A 21722-nucleotide genomic window follows, 5' to 3' on the forward strand; every position below is an offset into this window, starting at 1 on the left:
CCTTCCAGGGTCCAGTCACAGTCAAGCACTAGACTTGTCAGGGTGCAGATAGTCTATCTAGCACCACATCCTGAGAGATGAGACTCCACGGTCCAGCCCTAAACTAGTGCTGGCACTCGCAGCTCTCCCCAGCACCTGATCCCACACACTCCCCAGAGTTCCAATGAAGCTGTGGACCCTGTGGAGTACTCTTTTACTCTCTGGGGCAAAAGTGAAAGCAGGGAACACTCAGACACTGCAAAGGAATCTCTCTCTCCTCTCACTCACTCAGAGAGAGAGAAGTGACAATTTTTCAGGATACAAAGGAAAGATTTTAAGCACATATTTAAGTCCCATTTATTGCATACTTAAGTGCTTTCCTGAAAAAAAGGTTGCTTTCCTGAATGGAAGCCTTCATGCCAAACCCTGATTCCACTGGAATCAGTGGACATTTTGCCCTTGACATTAATGGCATTAGGATCTGTCCATAATTAGATTATTTAACAAATTTTTGCTAGCACACAGAATCCTCTGTCCAGTGTTCTCACCACTCTGAGTTTTGGTGAGTCCTTTCAGGGTCCCAGGACCCATCTCTCCTCCGCCTAGCCAATTTTCCCTTCTTTTTCTAGGTCTCTTCTAAAATGGCTAGTGAGAGCCTCCCTTTATAAAGTCCTAGTCTCCCTCCCCACACGCCATCATCAGATGACCCCTCCTGAATATCTTCAAGTCTCTCTTCAGGTGATTCGTTGCTTAGTTGCAACACACCTGAAGTTCAGACTGAGAAAACTGGTTCCCTGGGGCTTTAGTCATCTCATTGTTCTAGGATGCTTCCATCTAAATGGAAACCATTCAAGTTAAAGATTCTGGATTGCTTTATACTGTTAGCCCTCTACTAGATGCAAGGATTTCTCCTGACATCACCTAGGCATTTCAGCTCAAGAGAGAGGCTGCAGTGCCAAAGTAAAGGCACATTACATCTACAGTTAAAATGACATTTACAAATGTAGTTTGTAGATTAATACAGACATGCATTAATCTGTCACATTAAATAAATACCGGATTCCCTTTAAGCCCCCATAGATACAAACAGTCAAAGAGAAAGGCTCGAGACTGACTGAAATTCAGATGACAACAAAACTAGAATATTCATTCCCTAAACAGGGGCTACTGCAGAAAAAACTGCAACATTGGGCAGTTTCCAGGGTACCTTCTTCACTGACAGCCATCACTCAGACAGGAATTGGTTCCAATGTTCTGGAATGCCTATAAAATATCTGAAGTTAGATGCAGTAGGGCAGAGCCCTTTGGCCAGCCTACAGATGTGAGAAAGTAAAAAACTTAAGAGCTAAGGGGAGTTTCCATATGGCTTGCATTGATGGGATGAGACACAAGTGTGAGAATCTTGAACAAATGATATCTTTAGAAAAGCTCTAATTCATAACCAGTGAAAGATGGCTGTAATTGTGTGACCTAACTAGCTACGCATACATTTCACTAAAATAAGTGGTTAAAATGATCTTTCATAACTACAGATAGAGTTACAATATTTACCTCAACTTTTGTCCATGATTGGTTGGAGAGGAAGGAGCAGACTCAGAAGATGAAAGATGGCCTGTCCTCAGAATAGGGGAAAGAGGCTGGTCAACACACTGTTGGGAAGAGACTAGGTACGACTCATTGCTATCTGTAAAGCAGAAGGTAGCAATTGATTTCAAGCAATTTCTTATACTGTTCCTTCATATCCTAATTATAGGTGGTGCCTATAGCCTATTATTTCCTAACACATTATAAGATCCTGTTTTCAATTACTTATAACTTTGTCAAACTTAAACTGTTTGGACTATCTCCAAATCATGCCTCTGGCTGAATATTTTTGGAAAATTTCAGCCAAAACAGTTCAGCTGTTTCCGATAATGGGGCTAGGGAAAAATATGTTGTTTAACCCCTATTAAACCAATACCGGTGAATAAGCCATCCTCTGAGCAACATATGTTACACCGACCTAAGCACTGGTGTGGACAGCACTATGTCGGCGAGAGAACTTGCACTGCTCATTGGGGGTAGATTAATTAAGTTAACGGGAAAGCTCTCTCCTGTCAGCTTAGAGTGGCTACAAAGACAGTTTATAGTGTAGCGTATAGGATCTGAGGATCTGCTTTTCAATAATACGATTGCCACAGAACTACAGCTACAGTGGATCATATGGATGTACTCTAATTACCGATTTAAAATTGTTTAAATTAAGGGCAGTAGGTTTGACACACCCCTCCAAACACACCCACTTCTAAAACACTTGTTTTCAAAGGGTGAGTTTCTAATTCACTTATATTTTGCGTATAGCTTTCTCTTGCCCTTAAACAGATGATAAATCTATAAAAGATTCTCAATTTTAAGTTTCCTAATTGGAATCCTACCAGAAAAACACCACCACACATGAGCAGTAATGGTTTACCTTCTGAAAGTATGCTGTTATTGATGTTTCTCTCCACTTTGGAAAGAGGAGTAGAAGAGAGGCGTCTGGAGGAAGAGACTCTTCTTCGTGGAGGAGTTAGATGATTTTTCAAGATATCATCATGTCCAGTTGCCCCATTATATCTTTGGTCTTTTGGACTGCTAAGAGGGAAATGTGGGGAGCCAAGGTTGTCTTCTACAAACATAACTCTGTGTTGAGAAGCCAAGGGGAATCTACTAAGAGCATTTCGTAAAGGTAGTAGAGACTTAGTCTTTGTTGGTGTCCTGCTTGAAACTGCACCTTGAATGACTCTATGTTGGTAATTTCTGTAGGCCTCTTCCAAATACTCTGCCTCTTTTTCTAGTTCTTTTATCCTAGTTTTGGTTTTGGCGACAAATTCAAGGTCAGAATCTGGAGAAGTGCTGCACGTCCGTGAATGGTGGTGATAACGGTTTGGAACATCATCTGCCACAACAATATCAGTAACAGCCCGGTTCTTCAAGAAAGCACCATCTACATAAATGTCATGAGGTACAATCCTATCACCAGTGAAGTCAATGACAGAACGATCAACAAGAGAAGGCTTGGGATTCCGATACACTTCATTCTCTAGAACTACATAAGTAAAAATTTCACACAGAGACAGAAAGGAAAAAGCACCCATGAATTTCAGAAAAAAAATCAAGAGACTATTTGAATTCTGATTTGGTCACATGATTCAGAAGAGAATTGATGACAGTGGTTTTTAAAAATAGGATTTTTTTCATTTGAAATATAAAGCATATCAATTAAAAATAAAAAGTTGTATTCATCAGCTGCATTTAATGTTGCTGCGTAACAGTTGGAAGTTATCCATGATTTATGTTTTATAGAAATTAATATTTAGATCTAATGAAGACAAAAAATAAAATCAGCAAAATGTTTAATATTTTCTGCTACTTCAATTTTCACTGCACCTAAATACATACTTATCAGACAAGTCCATAGAGTGTAATGACACTTGATGATAGCAGCTCTAGTAAGCCACTCAACCCCATTTTTCAATGGTTTACAACTTGTCTGTTTTAAATATCAGCATGAAACATGGAATGCGGGCTGTCAGCCTATAGGCTAACTTTATTTTTATTTGACATGAAAAAATTAAATATTGTTTCTGCAATTTTGAACTGAAACAAAAAACTATAAATTGTTCACTGATTTGGATTTTACACACACACACACACACACACACACACACAAAACAGCTGCAAAATAAAATTAATTTAATTAAACTTGCAAATCATTAGAGCCCAATCATGAGCCCACTAATTTCAATGGGTACAGGAGGAGGCCCTAATAGTTTTAAATGGACTAATCCTACATTGGGTATTAAAAGTACAAAATCAAAATAACAGAACCACCGAGATATTGCATTCACTGTAAAGTTTATGGTGACTCCCCTCCATAAAAGATTAAAAGAAAACTGTTCTCCGAGATCAGTTATATTGTCTGTGTTAACTGTCTCTGTTTGTACTTTTAGGTCTGGTCTACACTAGTGTTTTGTCAAAAAAAGTCAGCTTTTTTCAATGAAACAGTGCTGGTGTACACACTGCAATCAGCCGCTCTGTTTTTTCGACAAAACCATCTTGATGAGAGATGTAGGGCTTTTGTCAGCATAGGTAAGGCAACGCAGTTTCCATGTAGACACTGCGTCCCCTTACATCTGTGGTGGGGCTGACATTCTTGTCAATTTGACAAGAAATTGACAAGAAAGTGGAAGCCTGTGTGGCTGGTTCCTGGTCCCAGCTGGGAGCAAAGTGAGAAGCCCGGGCTGCTGCAAGCCAGAATGGCTGGTTCCCGGGCCCGACTGGGAGCAGGGCGAGAAGCCTGGGCTGCCGCAAGCCTGGAGGGCTGGTTCCCGGCTGGAATGGGCAGCCATGTCAATTTTACGAAGCTCCCTGACTTCTCCACCCTGAGCGGAGACCAGCTGCTGCAAGACCGGGATTCTCACCCCACTCCCAGCCTGGACCTGGAACCAGTCACCCGGCTTGCAGCAGCCCTGGCTTCTTGCCCTGCTCCCAGCTGTGAGTGGAGTGAGAAGCCCAGGCTGCTGGTCTCTGCTCTTGGCTGGGAGCCAGGGCCAGAAGTCTGGGAGCTTCTCCACCTACTCCCTGCTGGGGCAGCCTTATCAATTACAGGGCTGAACCATGAAATTGACATGGCTGCCCATTTCAGTGGGAATGGAGAAGCCCCAAGCGGTTTCCCCCAGCTCTGGGCAGGTAAAGGGGAGGGGAGAAGTCCCTGGCTTGCGGCTGGGACCAGGGAGCGTGGGGGCAGTCCACAGGGAACCCAGGAGCCTGTGGGTTGGTTCCCAGCAGGAAACTGAGACAGGGCTCTCCGCTCCCCACACTGCCCCTTAGTTCGGTGGAAGTGTTCCTGGTGACTGTAAGTCGACCTTTAAATTTTGTGTGTAGAAAAGGCCTTAATTTTACTGAAACACACCAGAAATATCTGGGAATAATAGGGAAGTAACTTTGTCATAGAGGTCAACACATTATTACATAATAAATGTGTTTTTATCAAATGCAAAGAAATGTCCCTTTCATCACAATAACCTTAACTCTGACCCAAAATAACTATGCCTTCTATTAGCAAAATAAAAAGTTAATCACCAAATAATTGTAAAAAACAAGTTACAAAATGAACATGACAGTTTCAAATCAGCTTCAAATGCCAGTTGACATGCAGTATAAATATTCCAGAGGGGTAGCTATGTTAGTCTGTATACAGCAAAAATAACGAGTCCTGTAGCACCTTAAAGACTAACACATTTAATTTCTGCAGGCATAAGCAGATGACGAAGTGGGTTACAGCCCATGAAAGCTTATGCCTGCAGAAATTAAATGTGTTAGTCTTTAAAGTATAAATATTATTTCACCAAACAGTATTATATTCTTTTCATGTTAAACTAGATACAATTAAAAACAACTGGAGTCCTGTAGCTCCTTAAAGACTAACAAATTACAGCGGGCATAAGCTTTTGTGGGCTGCAACCCACTTCATCAGATGCATGCAGCTGACGAAAGCTTATGCCCACAGTAATTTGTTAGTCTTTAAGCTGCTACAGGACTCTCATTGTTTTTGCTGTACACAGACTAATGTGGCTACCCTTTGGAACTAGATACAATTATAATTTCCCACCACTACAAAAGGCAATTATGGATTGCATTGGTAAAACAAAAGTATTATTGAAAAGAAAATAATTCATATTCTGACGACAATAGATGAAAATAATACATTAAAATACAATTCATGAGTTAGAAATTAGGTGGTTATGTTATGTGATATTCATTTCCTTATATTTATTAAGAATGTTTGTTTATTATCTGGATAGAGCAAGATTTATTATATCCATAAATATTCATTTCCTTGCTTTTAAAGGCTTGAGTTTTGCAAATAGCATTTTAGGTGGCTACACTTGTGACATCGCAATCTTAACTGGTTTTTTTTAGTTTTGGAATGCATCAACAGTTATAGAGTGAGCCCTCACAATCTAAACTACTTTTCAAGCCATTGGAAATGCTTGCATATATGAAAAATTCTTTATAAAATGAGTTTAAAACATCCTATAAATGCTACGAACCTGTCTGTGTTTGCTTCAGCTGCAATTTCAAATCTTCAACCTGTACGTTTAGCTTTCTGATAGTAGTTTCACAGTCTAATAGCTGGGTCTTTAATTGTGCACAACGTTCAACCTGAAACAGATTTTTTAAAAGAAAATGATATCATACAAATGTGAAGTACTGAAGATGCTTTTCATAGATTACAATGCCAGAAAGGACCATTGTGATCATCTAGTCTGATCTCCTGTAATAACACACACCATAGAACCTCTCTCAAAAAAAAATCCTAGAGCATATCTTTTAGAAAAACATTCAATATTAATTTAAAAATTGTGAGTGATGGAGAATCTACCATGACCCTTGGTAAATTGTTCCAAAGATTAATCACCCTTCACTGTAAAAAATGTATGCCTTATTTCCAGTCTGAAGTTGTTTAGCTTCAACTTCTAGACACTAGATCATCTTATACCTAACAGACTGAAAAGCTCATTATCAAATATTTGTTCCCCAGGTTGATACTTATAGACTATAATCAAATCAAGCCTTAACATCTCTTTGTTAAGCTAAATAAACAGTGCTCTTTGAGTCTATCATTATAAGGCATGTTTTCTAATCCTTTAATAACTCTCAAGGCTCTTCTCTGAACCCTCTCCAATTTATCAACATCTTTCTTGAAATGTGGGCACCAGAACTGGACACAGTATTCCAGTAGTGGTCACACTAGTGCCAAAATACCCTCTCTACTCCTCGATTACCCTATTTATGCATCCCAGGATCACATCGTGTCTTTTGACCACAGCATTGCACTGGGAGCTCATGTTCAGTTGATTATCCACCATAACCCCCATACCTTTTTCAGAGTTACTGCTTCCAAGGATAGAGACCCCCATTCTGTAATTACGGCCTTTGTTCCTAGATGTACACACATTTACATTTAGCCATATTAAAACACATATGGTTTACTTGCGCCCAGTTTACCGAGCATTGCAGATTGCTCTGAATCAGTGACCTGTCTTCTCCATTATTTACCATGCATCCAATTTTTGTGTTCTCTGCATGCAGTAGAGAGAGAGAGCCAGGAACATTGGGCTGGTGCAAGATCTGAGACTTGAACCACAGTCAGCAAAGCCAGGCTAAGCTCTGAATCAATGTCAGGCCAGGTATTAAAACACATGCTTCCAAGTTCACTGTCTGGTACATGAACTTAGCAAGGGTACTGCTAACATTGCTAAAACACAGGCACTTCCTAAGAAATATCAGGCACTAAGTATGTGTGTGAACACATCCCAAAAGATTAACACAGGTACATCCTGACCTCACACAAGATCAGATGGTTTGATAGATGAATAGGGATGTTTTGCCTGAGACATCTAGAGCAAGGTACAAGGGGAGGTAACAGGCAGATGTTGTGAAACACATAAGGTGGTCCGTAAATTGTTTGAGTCTATAAATGTCGGGTACCTCACTGTAACCCTTTGTGTGGCGAAGGGGACAGCAGAAATTCTCACTGCTAACTGAGCTGCTCCTTGCCACTGGGCACTCATGTGCTAGTGTACCTGTAACCACGGAGCCCAAGAGCTAGTACTGTGCCTTGAAGGCAACAAACCTGGCCGAGTGCCTTTATCACCGAACCGTACCTGTGGTCTTTCTTTCTGAGTAACATCGAGGTCTGCTGAATTAGCAGGCTGCACAATCTTCTAGTGCTGATAACACCGGAGTTCCAAAGACAGAATCACTGACCATATGCAACCGCTTAGCAGCCTGAACAGCCTTATTGCAGCAACAACATTCCAGCCTTCAGCACTTAACAACATGGCAAACTTTACCAGTTATGATTTAATGTTTTCTTCCAGGTCACTGATAAAAATGTTAAATAGTGCAAAGCCAAAGAACCGATTTCCGTAGGACCCCACTGGAAGCATGCCCCCATGATAACAATTACCCATTTACAATCACATATTGAGACCTATTAGTTAGCCAGTTTTTAATCCATTGAATGTGTTCAATGTAAAATGGATTAAATATTTAGCTCTAATTTTTTAATCAAAATGTCAGGTGGAACAAAGTCAAACTCCTTACAAAAGTCTAAGTATAGTACATCAGCACTATTACCTTTATCTACCAAACTTGTGATCTCCTCAAAAAAAAGATATCAAGATAGTTTGACAGGATCTATTTTCCATAAGCCTATGTTGATTTGCATTAATTACATTACTCTACTTTAATTCTTTACTAATCAAGTCCCATATCAGCCAGTGCATTATCTTGCCTAGGATCAACGTTAGACTGACAGGCCTATATATAACAGGGTCATCCCATGCCCCTCTTTAAATTTTGGCATAACATTAGCTTTCTTCCAGTCTTCTGGAACTTCCCCAGTGCTCCAAGACTTATTGAAAAACAACATTAATGGTCCAGCGAGGTCCTCACCAGCTCTTTTAAAACTCTGGGATGCAAATTATCTGAACCTGCTGATTTAAAAATGACTCACTTTCGTAGCTTCTGTTTAACATCTTCTAGAGATACCAGTGGAATGGAAAGCGCTAACATCACAATATGAGACTATAGCACCTGTTTTTCCCCCAAAACAGAACAGGAATATTTATTGAACACTTCTGTCTCTTTTGCATTATTGACAATTGTACCATTTCCATTTAGTAATGGACCAATACCACTGTCAGGATTCTTTTTGTTCTTAATATACTTAAAAAACTACTTCTTATTGTCCTTAATTCTGTGGGCCACAGATTTCTCCTTGTGTGCCTTGGCTTCGCTTAACAATTTACTACAATTTCTAACTTCTGAATGATATTCATTACTACCAACTTCCCCTTTCTTCCATTTGTTTTTATTTATTTATTTAGAGAGAGAAAGAGAGAGACAGACAGAGGAAATATTTTTCAGCTGCCCTCACTTCCCCTCTAAACCAGATCAGATTTTAATTAATATGCCCTTCTTCCTCAATTGTGGGTTATGGGACATCTACTGAGGTGTTCTTAAATGATTCCAAATTATCATTCACATTGTTCTAATTAAAATCTTCCTCTTGGCTGATTTGGCTCATAACTATTTTCAGCTTTGTAAAATTGGCCCTGTTAAAACGCCATGTGTATATATTTACTGGTTTGGGCTTTATTCTGCTAGCACATTACAAATGCGATCAAGTCATGATCACTTGTACCTAAGTCACCATTAATTTTTTGTTCTGTGATCAGTTCCTGTCTACCTGTTAGGACAAGGCTGAATAAAGAATTTCGCTGTGGTGGGTGCAACATTTCCCTATTTCTACCAGCATAGTATTTCTTCAGTTTCATCAGCTGTATAGACCTATAATAAATTAGCACTGAGAAATCTTAGGTTTAACAAAGGTTTGTTTGATTGAATTATTTTTTAATGTCAAACATTAAAATAGAATAAATGGAATTAAAGAACTCCAACACTTACTTTTAGAAGGGTCTGCAATGGGACAGGTGTAAGTGTATACAAACTGACAGGTAGAAAAAAAATCTTATACTATTTAGGTAAAAAGAGAAGAATTTACCTCATTTTGTAGTTGCTTTTCCAGAAGTTGTTTGTGGGTTTCAAACTCATCCTGTTCCAGCTTTTTAGCATGTTCAACTCTCCTCAACTCTGCCTGGCAGGCTACATGTTCAGCTGATGGCTGAGTTAGCTCTTTACATAAAAGAACAATATTGGGAGATATTATAAAATGCTTTAAAATGTACATTTGCTATTTATAACCACCCCTTGAAAAGTTAAAACTGAAATATTTTTCCTGACTATAATAGGTTTTATATAGTAAAACTTCATCTGTATATTCTATTTGGGGTATCTGTTTCTTCCAGAGACTGAACTTTGTGTGCCTCCCTCTGGGCAGCTATGAGCTAGGCAGGAAGTTTCCTACTCTGCAAATTTACCTCAATCAACTTGTCCCTGTCTTATCTAAACCTGAATGTATTGCCCATCTCTTCCTTTCAGATACAACATGTTACACAAGTGCAGAATCCCATTACAACACAATGGTTTATTATTCTACAGAGATCACGTCTGTCAAAACAGTCATTGCAGAAGGCTTTGTCTTCTACTAATCATAATAAATAATGCTGTGATTGGAAAAAATGGGTGTTTGGGGAGGTAAGAAGAGAGAGAAAAGATAGGGTATTATCAACAATTAGTATTTTTGTATTAGAGTAGCGCCTTAATGCAGAGTTTCATTGTGCAAACAGTAAGAGACAGTCCCTTCCATAACATGCTTATAATCTAAATTAGACAAGGCATACAAAAGAATGATCATTGTCCCCATTTTACAGATGGGGAAAGAAGACAAAGAGAGATTACATAACTTTACTGAGATCACTTAGGAAGTCAGTGGCAGATCTGGGAATTAACCCCAGGTTTACTGATTCCTAATCCTGCTGTAACCACAAACCCAACTTTTGGAAAGTGAAATATATGAAAATCTACCAGAGTTAAGGATTTGCAGTCCTCTAAAGGGAAACAGGAGGAAAGTAGAATTGACCTATTTTAATCACTCTTCCATGAAGTCTATAGGGGCACTAATAATAAACCATCACCCAAAACCTGTGATGGTAAGAATTTTGTTTTTTCTAAAGATAAATTGAAAGAGAAACAGGGACAGCAGGAATAAAACCAACTATTATAATGATTTTTTAAAACAGTATTCATTTCATTTTTACATATAGTCTTAAATTTAGTAGCCTTTAAACAGTCATGAAATAAAATGTTTATTTTAATGGGAAATTATTAATAAAACTTCTGTAAAATGAGGAAAGGAAAGTTATAAAATATGTTAACACTAACTGTCTCGAAAATGCAGGTTTTCATTGCGAGTCTCCTCCAGTTGTTGTCTAAGTAGTTTATTTTGCACCTGAAGCTCCAGTTTCTCTTCCTTTAACAAGGGATAGTCCGCAATGTCTTTCAATTTTTCTGTCAACAACTGATTCTGTTTGTTTATCAATAGCACCTGTGCCTTTACTGAATCCAGCTCCAGCTAAAAAACATATTAGAAACTTACTAAGGTGTTTCTTGATAAATATACTTTGTACCACATATTACTCCAGAAAAGATATCACAACAGTTCAAATGTACTAATCAAACAGTATAACCTCTAAATTCAGCTTCACAATTACCTCAAGCTCTTTTGCACGTGATACTGCTTGTCTGAGTTCTTCCTTTTTTGAATTAACAGCAACAGTCTCTTCATGTAAAAGCATAGCCTTCTCTGTAAGGATCACAGTTTCCGTAGGTTAGTGTGTCTGATTTTTTTTTAATATATATATATATATAAAATCATACCAAAAACTACATTAGAAGAACATTAAGGTTGCAAAGTCAAGCACTCAAAAGTTAAGAAAAGCCAGAATTAAGGTTGCCTGAGCAACCTTAATTTGGTCCACTTGTGCATATGCATGATAATCTTTAATTACATGGTTATATATTATTTTTTTCCAAAGCACTCCAGATCCTCTTTCTCCAACTTCAATAAAATACACTATATTTGTTTAAAAATACTGCTTTAAAAATAAAAGCTACAAGATAAATAATGGATATTGTGTATATCTGAATGAGATTAGTTACCTTTATTCTTTTTCTCATCTTCAGTAACCCTACTGGTTCTGGCTATATATTCTTCCTTCAACTCAAGTTGATATCTAGGAAAAAAAGAAGTTACTAAACAAAAGAATTCTGAATGTCCTCAGACTCAGCTTTAACTATCTGTTAAACTGTCTATACTTTAATTACAGTGAAACATCATCAAGGTCCTGATCCTGAGAATGCTGAGTGCTCTCAAGTCCCACTGAAATCCATGGGAGCTGATCATGCTCAGGCCCTAATCAGATTATAAGTATTTTGAGGCAGTTATCCTATTTTCCTGTGTCTTTGTACAGTTCCCAGGTCACTGAGGCTGATTGTGATTGCAGAATTAGAGTATTACCATAAACAGTCCTCACTTTTCAAATCACTCACTTTATAATTTCCACACAAAAAAGAGCAGTCTATCCCCTGTGCTCGGCAAAGATTAATAAAATGCATAAAAGAAGCAATCAATAGTCACATTAAGTCTCCATTATTTCTCAAATATTTTACAGCATGTTGTATATTATAATTGAAATTCTACAATAAACAAAATGTGATTTTATAATCAAAATTTAATTATTCACAAGTCTCACGACATTTATATTGAAAGCCAACCATTTTCTAAAACATAAATTTGTTAATTTGAGTTCCACTAACTGTACTTAGCCTTGCCAAATTTGTCTATTTATTCTGATCTATAATTATTCTTTCCCAGGAAGTTTTGTAATACATAACAGCTTTTGTAGTTTAATTTTTGTATGCCACATTTAACTGTCAAACAGGACCCTAGAACTATACATAGCTAAATAAATATTGTAGTAAAGTAGATTCACACTGTAAAATCTTCCGGCCAGAGACAGTTTTCCTGTGTGTTTGTACAATGCCTGAAACATTTTGAACACTACTGTAATATAAAATAATACTCTCCTCTAAAATAGTTCCTTTTAAGATCTGAAGGAGCTTTACAAATATTAACAAATGAAGTCACTAAACCCTATTTGTGAGGTAGGTGTTCTGTTTAGCATTTATTTAGTTATTTTAGTATTAATAGCAATTTACTAGATGGGTAAAACATCGCACAAGATTACATGTTTGTCTAAGGTTGGTCACTCAGTGGCATCCATCTAACTGTCCTCTGTTCATATTACCAGAAGCCACTCTGTTTCAGCTGACACTTCATTCTCAATGAAATCAACTGCCTTACACCTCTCCTCTACAATTTAAGTAAATCCCTATTAGGAGGGGCAGTGCTTCCACAGTTCATTATTAGGTGATGGGTCCTGGCTGAGCTTGCGGATAACCAGATCTGGTGAGCTGGGTTTCCTCCAGCTGCCCAGAGGGCTGGTTCACTTCATTCTGGGGGCTTGATTAATCATGTGCTAGGAGCACTTTCTTACAGTGAAACAGTCAGTAGGCCTAAGGTGACCACGGCTCTTATCACAGAGAGAGAGAATACAAAAGCACCTCCTTGAAGGTGCCATTGCTTTCCACTGTTAACAGCCCAAGAAGAGTTGCAGTTGATGCCAAATACATCTCACTCCTCCCTTAGATGCTTGTCCTGGCTGTTGGCCACCAAACATGAAAACTGCAAGGAAAATACACAGCCAAATGATATAGGGCCTCTTCCTCAGTTATCCATATCACATTTGATGATCACATACCACATTTGATGTAGCCCATCAAACCTTGCAGCCTTTGTCCAGGAAAACACTCACTCAATCTCTTCCCAATTCTTAAGTCCCACCGACTAAAAGGAGAAATGGAATTTTGGAAGGCGGTGCTCAAGATGGAATTTTTTCAAGATGTGCAGATGGAGATGTTATTTTGGAGGTATAAATGGATTCATTTTTGGATAGTGTTCAATTTGGAGGAGAGGAAAATTTTGTGAAGGGGTATGGATTTTGGGATTCAGAAAAAAGGATGATTTTGGAGCAAGGCAAGATAGATTTGTGGGGGAGAAAAATGGATCTTGCTGAGCAGAGAAGGATTTTTTTTGAAGGGGAAAAGAAGCTGGTTTACAAAGAACTTTTTAAGAACAGGGTTTTGTTTGTTTTCAGGGAACTGGGGGCAACAGTGAGTGGTGGCGTATGATATGTACCAGACTGCACCAAATAGCCAGTATTTTAAAAAATTATTCTTGGGGTATGAAAACCCCTTCATATTTCCTTTTTAAAGTGTCTCATCCCTCCCCTTCTGCAAATAACCCTAAAAACTCCCTTAACACTGGCTTCATACACCTTGCTTCCTTCCAGTTCTTCAAATTACTCAATATTTCAGCACTGGTCAAAAGAGATTAGAAGTGTTACTTTGCATCTGCCTATCCAGCAGCCTTACAGATTCATATTACTTCTCCTTCACAGATGAGACTGAAAGCCTGAATTGTTAAAATTCTATAGCCTTATGGACAGAAGAATGTCACTACATATATAGTGGGCTTTTTCTACTGTCAGATGGCATAACTGTTTTAACTCTTTTGGTTATGAAATCTATTTGCCATGTTTTTATAAGAAAAAGGTAAACAAGTCAAACTGTTTAAAAATAAAAACACAGTGTTATATATTCAATTCTTGCTTTTTTATAGTTCTCATTGGTAATTCCTATGGCATTTTTAACATTTCATTCTCATGTTTAATATGTATTCTCTAATAGAGATAAAAGAACAAATTACTTCAGGAGTTCATTTTTAAGCTTTTGGTCATAAGTCTCCTCAATGTTCTTCACAGCTACCTCCCGACGTCGAAGTGCATCATCAACAGCTTTATTTTTTTCTTCTTGAAGTTTCTGAGCACTGATATAACGAAAAATATATTGAGAGTGAGCAATTTATGACATGCCAGAGCTTTCAAGAAGCTTTGTATAACACAACATTTATGAACGTCAAAAGTGTGATGAGTTAAGCTTGGGGCAATTTAAAATTATGATCAGCTCTATCATTATTGTTCACTAAGAACAATGAAAAGTGACACATACTAAGCTGTACTGTGGAAGAAACAGACTGATCAACTGAAAGTATTACAGGGGAAGATGTAGTTTAGTTCCTCCATTCAGAAAGGATGCTCAGTTCACAACTCTTTCAGCACCCTCTGCTGGCTAGACAAGAAAGTAACGTCTGTTAGTGGGGAAATTGCTTTTTTCTATTGTGCCTACAAAAACAGACGACAAAGATAGAAGCTAACAAATTAGAAAATATTGGAAAGCAAGCAAGAATTAGTTTTGGGTTTTTTTAATTGAAGAGGGAAAACTGATATTTTATTTAATGTATATTCACAGTACATATCATGCAAAAACAACATTACAAATGTAAATTTGTCACTACAGTTGCCTTATTGGTGCTGGGACTACATTCTGCTTTTTAAGTTAATGATTTCCGAGCAGAAGTCCAGTTCCTCAGTCTCTCTGAAGTAGCGCCAGGCTCTCTTAGCACAGGATGCCCCTGCTGCTTGATATTACTCAGATGTAGCATATATAAAATTTGGAAAAACATGAAACAAATTTCAATTTCACAAAAATTGCAACATCTTGAGACATGCTTTCTTACAAACAAAGCAAAACAAGAGTTAAATGCATGACCCTGAGTGACTCACAGTTCAAAAGCTTCAATTCTTTGTTTCAGTTCTGCCTCTCTGGTTCTTATCATTTCAATATCTTTCAGCAGACTTTGTCTTTGTGTATAGACATCCTTTGCATCAATCTATAACAGAAAACATTACTTATATTCATTTAGTTTTTACACTACTCATTGAGATTTAAAATAATAATTACCAGTGAATTCATACAGAGTGGCAACAGCAGCAAGACATAAGACATCAATGCTATAAACATTAGAAACGTAAATGTTACAGACCTTGCTCCAGGAAATGGTTTGATCCTGACAAATATTTGCATAGCTTGCTGCTAGAAGTAACAACTGATTTGCACTAAGCATGGGCTGCTACTTTTATTCTACTTTATTTAAGGTTAACACACTTGAAAGTTATTACTTTCTATTAGGTAACTTTTAGAATGCTGCAGAGATTCAAAAATCATAAAATAAAAAGAAAGGTTTATTTATAATATTTACAGAATTACCACATTCAAATACAAACTTTAGAATACCCAAAACTTCAAGAGAAAAAGCAAGTACAAATAAAGGTAGATTATCCCTATCTCAACTAGATTAACAAAAAAGAATTAAAGACACAAGGTGGGTGAGAATATTAGACCAACTTCTGTTTGTGAGAGAAACAAGCTTTCAACCTTACACAAAGCATTGGTCCAATAAATGCTATTACCTTACCCACTTTGTCTCTCTAATATGCTGGGACCAGTACAGCTACAGCACTGCATACAAAAAAAGAATAAAAACTTTAAAAAAACACCTGATAAATGTAGTTAGAGAAAATGCACTCTGCATACTTGCTTTAAAACTAAACTTTCTTGAAAATACTGGTTCCACTAGTAGCTCCCTCCGATTCTGCAGTCTAGACTCTCCAAACCAAAACAAGATGTCACATCTACAGCCTTATTCTTCCTAATAAAAAAACCTGTCAGTCTTAGCTTTAAAAAGAAACTAATTATGTGTGTCTGCACGAAGACTAAGAGCATGAAGACTGAATGATCTTTTTATCCCAAAGGAGGTCCTATCCAATTTGCAATTCAAGTGCATTATACGAGTATCAGAAAACTTAGGACTGTCACTGTCTCCTTTACCTGTGCTTTGGATAACTAGAGGAATTTCATCTCCAGGCTGTCAAACCACTTTTCCTGAGCATTACATTCTTCTACTAAAAAGGTCTACATGATCTTTTATCTCCAATACAAAATCACTTAGCTCAGTGGAGCTGCTGGTCTCTGCTGGGACAATCCAGCAAGTAAATGAAATGCATACTTGGTCTCAAAGATCAAAAGCTGGCAATAGCACCCACAAAAACTCACTTGACAAATTTACTGATCCAGATCTTTTTTAATGACTGAATTAATTTCATGTTCATGAAAGTGGGAGTAATAGCATAAGGTACGCAGATTTCATGCAGGCTTCTTTCTAAGGACATGACTATTAAGGAAACTAAGTTGTCACAGGGTAAGAGGTAAGTTTCGTCACGGACCAGAAAAACAAAATACAGAGAAAAGGGAAAGAATGGCTACACAGCAGGAGGTCAAAAGCAGAGTGCTTAAAAATCCATATTAGGACTCAAAATAAAAATTAGTGTTCTGTAAAGAGGGGTAAACAGTAAGGTGGAAAAAATTTGTAGATGACAAAATTACTTTGTTCAGTAAAGAATAGAGCAGATCCAAGGCAACACCACAACAGGCAAAATTCCTTGTAACCAAGAGAAAAGTAATTAACACAGGGAAGAACAATCTGAACTAACATACACATTGTTGGATTCTAAATTAACAGTTACCACTCTGGAAAAAGACTTAGGAATCCGGACTCGTACATCTGATCAACACATGACAGTGGTCAAAAATACAAACAGAATGTTGGGTTATATTAAAAAGGATAGCAAATACCAAAAAGACAATAATGTAATTCTATTCATGAATGATATGTCCACACCGAGAATACTATGTTCCATTTTATTTATAATTCTTTTCTATTTGAACTTCCAAAAAGAAAACTACAATAAGCAAACAGAAAATCCTAACAGCTATAATAAACAGAAAAGAAAAATCTATGAAGTAGCCATATAGAACTGCCATTAAAAAAATCCTCAATAGTTTAAAAGGGGAATAGGGATTCATACATGTAGTATGTTATTACATTTCAGTCTTTTTTGGCAGCACTGCTGCCACTCCAGTCTATTTATACCACACATCATCATCACTGAGGACCTGAAATCACTAAACATGCCAATCTGCATGGTGCTTTCCTGATGTGGGACTAAGAGAGAACTATTGAACTCCCTTTCACTTATGACCCAGTGGGATCTGAATGTAGTTTCTCCAAAGATCAAAGGGCAATTTCATTAACTCACTGAACCACACAGCACTGAATCCAATTATTATTTTTAAACATTACCTCCTGTTGTTTTTGAAGTCTTTCAATAGCATTCCTTTCACGAGTAATCAGAGCCTCAGACTTGGCTTGGTTTGTCCTTTCAAACTCTCGCCGCAATTCAGAGACTTCTTTTTGGCATCGTGCTTTCTCTTCCATTCTAATCTTTGCTATTTCAACCTCTTTGAAATGTTGTAACTGTTACATATAAGAGAAAAACAAAGTGAATATTCCTCATTCTATCACAAAAAAAAACAAACAAAATCTTCTCTCCTAGATTAATTTTGATGTTCAAACATGTGCACTTACTCACAAATCACTTCTTTACATTGTTAATCACTATAGCACAGTAAATTCCCTTTAAGAAACTATACAGAAATGTCCAATTAAAAGTGTTAATCTTTTTAGTCAATGTATGTAAACTTCTCTATGATAAAAGTCCCTTTGAAGCATATATGATTGACATATCTTACATATTTACACCTTCCATCTAGGATCCCAAAACAGACTACAACATAAATAATAGCACCTTCAGGCATAAGCAAACTAGATGTAGGGCACTACCCTAAAGGGGTTACCTCTGCAGTGTGCTTAAAGACTCCCTGGATTATGTTGGTTTTTTTACTCACTCCTGTACACACAGCAGGGGAAACTGAGATAGTTGGGAACAGATCAAAAGATGATGTGAGGCATATAATTAAATGTCTCACTTTCTGACCTGACACTCCCTGACTGGCAAATAAAGAATGCCACATTCCCTAATTCCATTTCTGACTGGGTCTCCATTCTCGACCCATTTCCAAAGAACCGTGTTTGTCAGGTGGTGGGGCCAAAGGCAGAAGCAGGCCTGCCTTGAACTGCTCATGCCCACTGGAAGCCAATCCTTTGGGCACAGGGCAGATGTAGGAAAAGTGTGTCCCAGGTCTGAAGCATCCACACCCACTGAGCCTGAAAAAAGAGTTGTCATCCTGAGCCAGGAAGTTCTGAGCACTTTTGGAAAAGTGTGTGAATACAAATGGAAGACGTAAGATCTGTATGAGAGAGAGCTGAAGGGACCATTTCTGCACTGGGGAGAGAAAGTAAGTGTACATATATGAGTGGGAGGGAAAGAAAATAAATGGGATCGCAAGGGTGTATAAGACAACATGAGGGAGAAAATGGATGAGAGAATTCAAGTGTGAGAGAGAATGAAATGAAAAAAAGAATGAGGAAAAAATGTGAAAATGGAGAGAAGAAAGAAGTTAGATAGAAAAAAAGCATAGCCCAGGGAATTAGGGCTTGTGTGCATACACACATGTACTGACCTAGTTAAGCCATATGCAACCCCAGGTATGCACAATTTTAAAATGGTTTAGAAATGCTTATATTGATTTAACTAAACCAGTGCAAACATGTCTACACAAAAACTTGCCCAAGCCTTTAGTGACAGTAAGGTCATGTCTATGTGGGGACATTATACACAAAAATTCCCCACAAGTGCTGCCACAAATACAGCTGATGTAAACCAGGCACCAGGAATTTCTGGTTCATTTACCACCCCTCCTAAAGAAAGGCGAGAAACGGGAACTGAGCAGGGTAGGTGGTTAAGAAAACACACACACAATTAAAAGAAGTTTGCTTATATTGCATCCCTTATATTGTATATTTCCTGTATTTAAGAACAGCTCTCAAGGATCTGTTGTAGAGGTGCTGCCCAAAGGAATTTTTTGTTAAACTTAAGGTAATTATATTCAGTTGTTTTGGGGTTTAACAGCATAAAAAACCAAAATGCAATATTTATTCTGACTACCTTTTTATTTCACCATGACATTAAGATATGGCTGAACTATGAAAGTTCATTCTTTGAACATAAAGTGGTTACTGAAAGAAGAGACTTCATAAATGAGAGGAGGAAATTAAATTGTGACACAGTCTGAGCATGTTCACTGGGCACATATTTTTAGCACAACCTAATGAAGTCCCAATCCTTTTGTGATATTATGCAGAAGACCAAATGTTAACACATCAGTGTTGCAGCATTGTCAAGCTAATGTTGCATACGTGTAATATTTTCTATTTCTGTTTTTCTTGTTAAATGTACACCATAAAATCTACAGGATGGTAATTGTTTCCAAGTCATTATTGTGATATGAAGCTTAACTTTTTCTCCTACTAAACTATTTATTTTGTGACTTTTTCCTTTAATTTTCTTGTTTTTAAAGAAAAAGGGGACAGTTTTTAACAATGATTGCATTTAGGTCCCAATTATGATTTGAAGCTTGAACTTCAGTGAGGTGCACAGGGACAGAGAATGGTGAATTATCTCTTTTATTGCTGTTATTGTTTAGCTGATATAAAGTCAGTTTATTTTTAATACAACCTTAGAATTTGCACAACACAGACAAAAATTGCACAGAGACCCTGGCCTATAATGAGATCCACAATATTTTTCACATTTTATGATTTTTCTACTCTCCATGTGAAGGCAGTGCTGTTTTGGAAGCTTTTGCGATGTATTTTTGGGTAGATATTTTCAGAGACTCTCATACCATTTATTTCATCTGCAGTCCCTGTATCTGAAATGCTGAGAAAAGGGACTGCTCCGGTACAATTAAAAGCAACTAAACAACAAAAGCACTAAAATTGAGACACCCGTCAAAGTACATTCACAGGAAATTTTTTAATTACGTTTCTTTATTCACAAACGATTCACAAACAAAACTGGACTTTGAATTAAAACACATGTATAAAGTCAGCATTTCTTGTCTTCTTTAAAGATTCATCATGTTTTCCATAACTTCCCCTCCCCTTTCTAATAGATTAAGGATAGCATAGAATAACATATACTGATTTATAACACTGAAATATAAAATGAAGACTTGTTAATAGTAAGATTAAAAAAACTTTGATAGTTATAAATCTTTCAAAATATAGCTATGTATAATGAATTAGTGCAGACAAGGTAACACTTAGACCAAGTTTTTGGTTGCATAAGTGTAGTTTTGCCCATTCTTCTTTCACACAAAATTGCTAATTTGCTTAAAATGTTATTGCTAACAGAACAAAGGTAACACATGGTGTTGGAAGAAGTAAGTAAAAGACACCCAAACATATAATGATAAACCCCTTTTCCTGAGAAGACCCAGGGCAGGGTGACACAAAACCAACATGACCCAAAACCTGCAAACCAGCAGGAAAAAAATGCAGAAGCTGGGTAACTGAAACTTGCGCATGTGTAATGTACAGGTTACCTAAATTCCGAAGTGTTGATGTGCTAAAAGCTGGCAGTTTAAAGAATAAGCAATTTGTAATGTAGAAATGTTTAAAGACCTAAGTGAACATGGACACAAACTGAAGAAACATCAGACCAGAAACTGAAGAACAGGACTGAAGGATAAGAACAAGGGATAGCAGAGATAATGACCATCATGGAAGATGGCCCAGAATGTGGTCACTTAGGCCCATTTACCAATTCTATCTTGTCTATTATTTGTCTGGTATTCATGTATGTCCAGATACTATAAATGACAATAATTCTGTATAAAACTGTATAAATAAAGGCAAAAGTTGATTAAGCCTAAATTGGGGGGACTTGTGTCTCAGTTTCCCAATTTTTACCCCCCCCCCCAAAAGAGAACATATAGTTTATGCATTTATAATAGATTGGTATAACTCATTTCTGATTGAAATTATTAGAAACATTAAAATGTGCAAAGTAAAATGAACGCATCCCCATCCCCCATTTCCATGACCATTTATTTCTGGGTTATACCTTTTCAGACATTTCTGCTTGAAGCTGCTCCTCTATTTCTTTTCGATATTCAGTGAGTTTCGCTTCTAAAGACTCAGATTTCTGATGCTGGGGGTAAATGTCTGCAAACTGTTCATCAATCAGCTGAAGTTTCTCAACTATAGAAAGAATAATGCAATGTACCATCACATAGAAATAACACATTTAGTAATACTGTTGCTCCTACCCAAGATGTTAGGGCTCTGTACAGGTTTTAATTACCCATGCCTAGATTCTACTGAAAAGCCACCAAGGAAGCAGTAAAAATAAATGGTCACTTTAAGATCTATGAAAAGTGAACATACAACAACATGGTTGGAAACAAGCCATTTAAGTACTTCACAT

At 37.3% G+C, this 21722-nt stretch overlaps 1 protein-coding gene across 4 annotated transcripts in view; it reads right to left on the reverse strand.

Annotated features, from left to right (window-relative positions):
- OFD1 (OFD1 centriole and centriolar satellite protein) overlaps positions 1-21722 on the reverse strand; it is a 45671-nt gene that overhangs the window by 18303 nt on the left and 5646 nt on the right. For 3 of the 4 annotated variants that reach the window (XM_067566119.1, XM_067566118.1, XM_067566121.1), the window contains 11 exons: positions 21360-21496; positions 17633-17806; positions 15216-15322; positions 14300-14419; positions 11632-11705; positions 11184-11275; positions 10855-11044; positions 9575-9705; positions 6054-6165; positions 2432-3046; positions 1531-1663 (listed from right to left, as the gene is read on the reverse strand). In XM_067566119.1, the coding sequence (XP_067422220.1) occupies positions 1531-1663; positions 2432-3046; positions 6054-6165; positions 9575-9705; positions 10855-11044; positions 11184-11275; positions 11632-11705; positions 14300-14419; positions 15216-15322; positions 17633-17806; positions 21360-21496 (1885 nt within the window). The remainder of the gene's footprint in view (positions 1-1530; positions 1664-2431; positions 3047-6053; positions 6166-9574; positions 9706-10854; positions 11045-11183; positions 11276-11631; positions 11706-14299; positions 14420-15215; positions 15323-17632; positions 17807-21359; positions 21497-21722) is intronic. The other variant, XM_067566120.1, reaches the window with a different exon arrangement.

Source organism: Emydura macquarii, unplaced genomic scaffold (genome assembly GCF_026122565.2).
Source record: "Emydura macquarii macquarii isolate MOO-44397 ecotype Brisbane River unplaced genomic scaffold, CSIRO-AGI_Emac_v2 contig_2734, whole genome shotgun sequence".
Classification (NCBI taxonomy): Eukaryota; Metazoa; Chordata; order Testudines; family Chelidae; genus Emydura; species Emydura macquarii.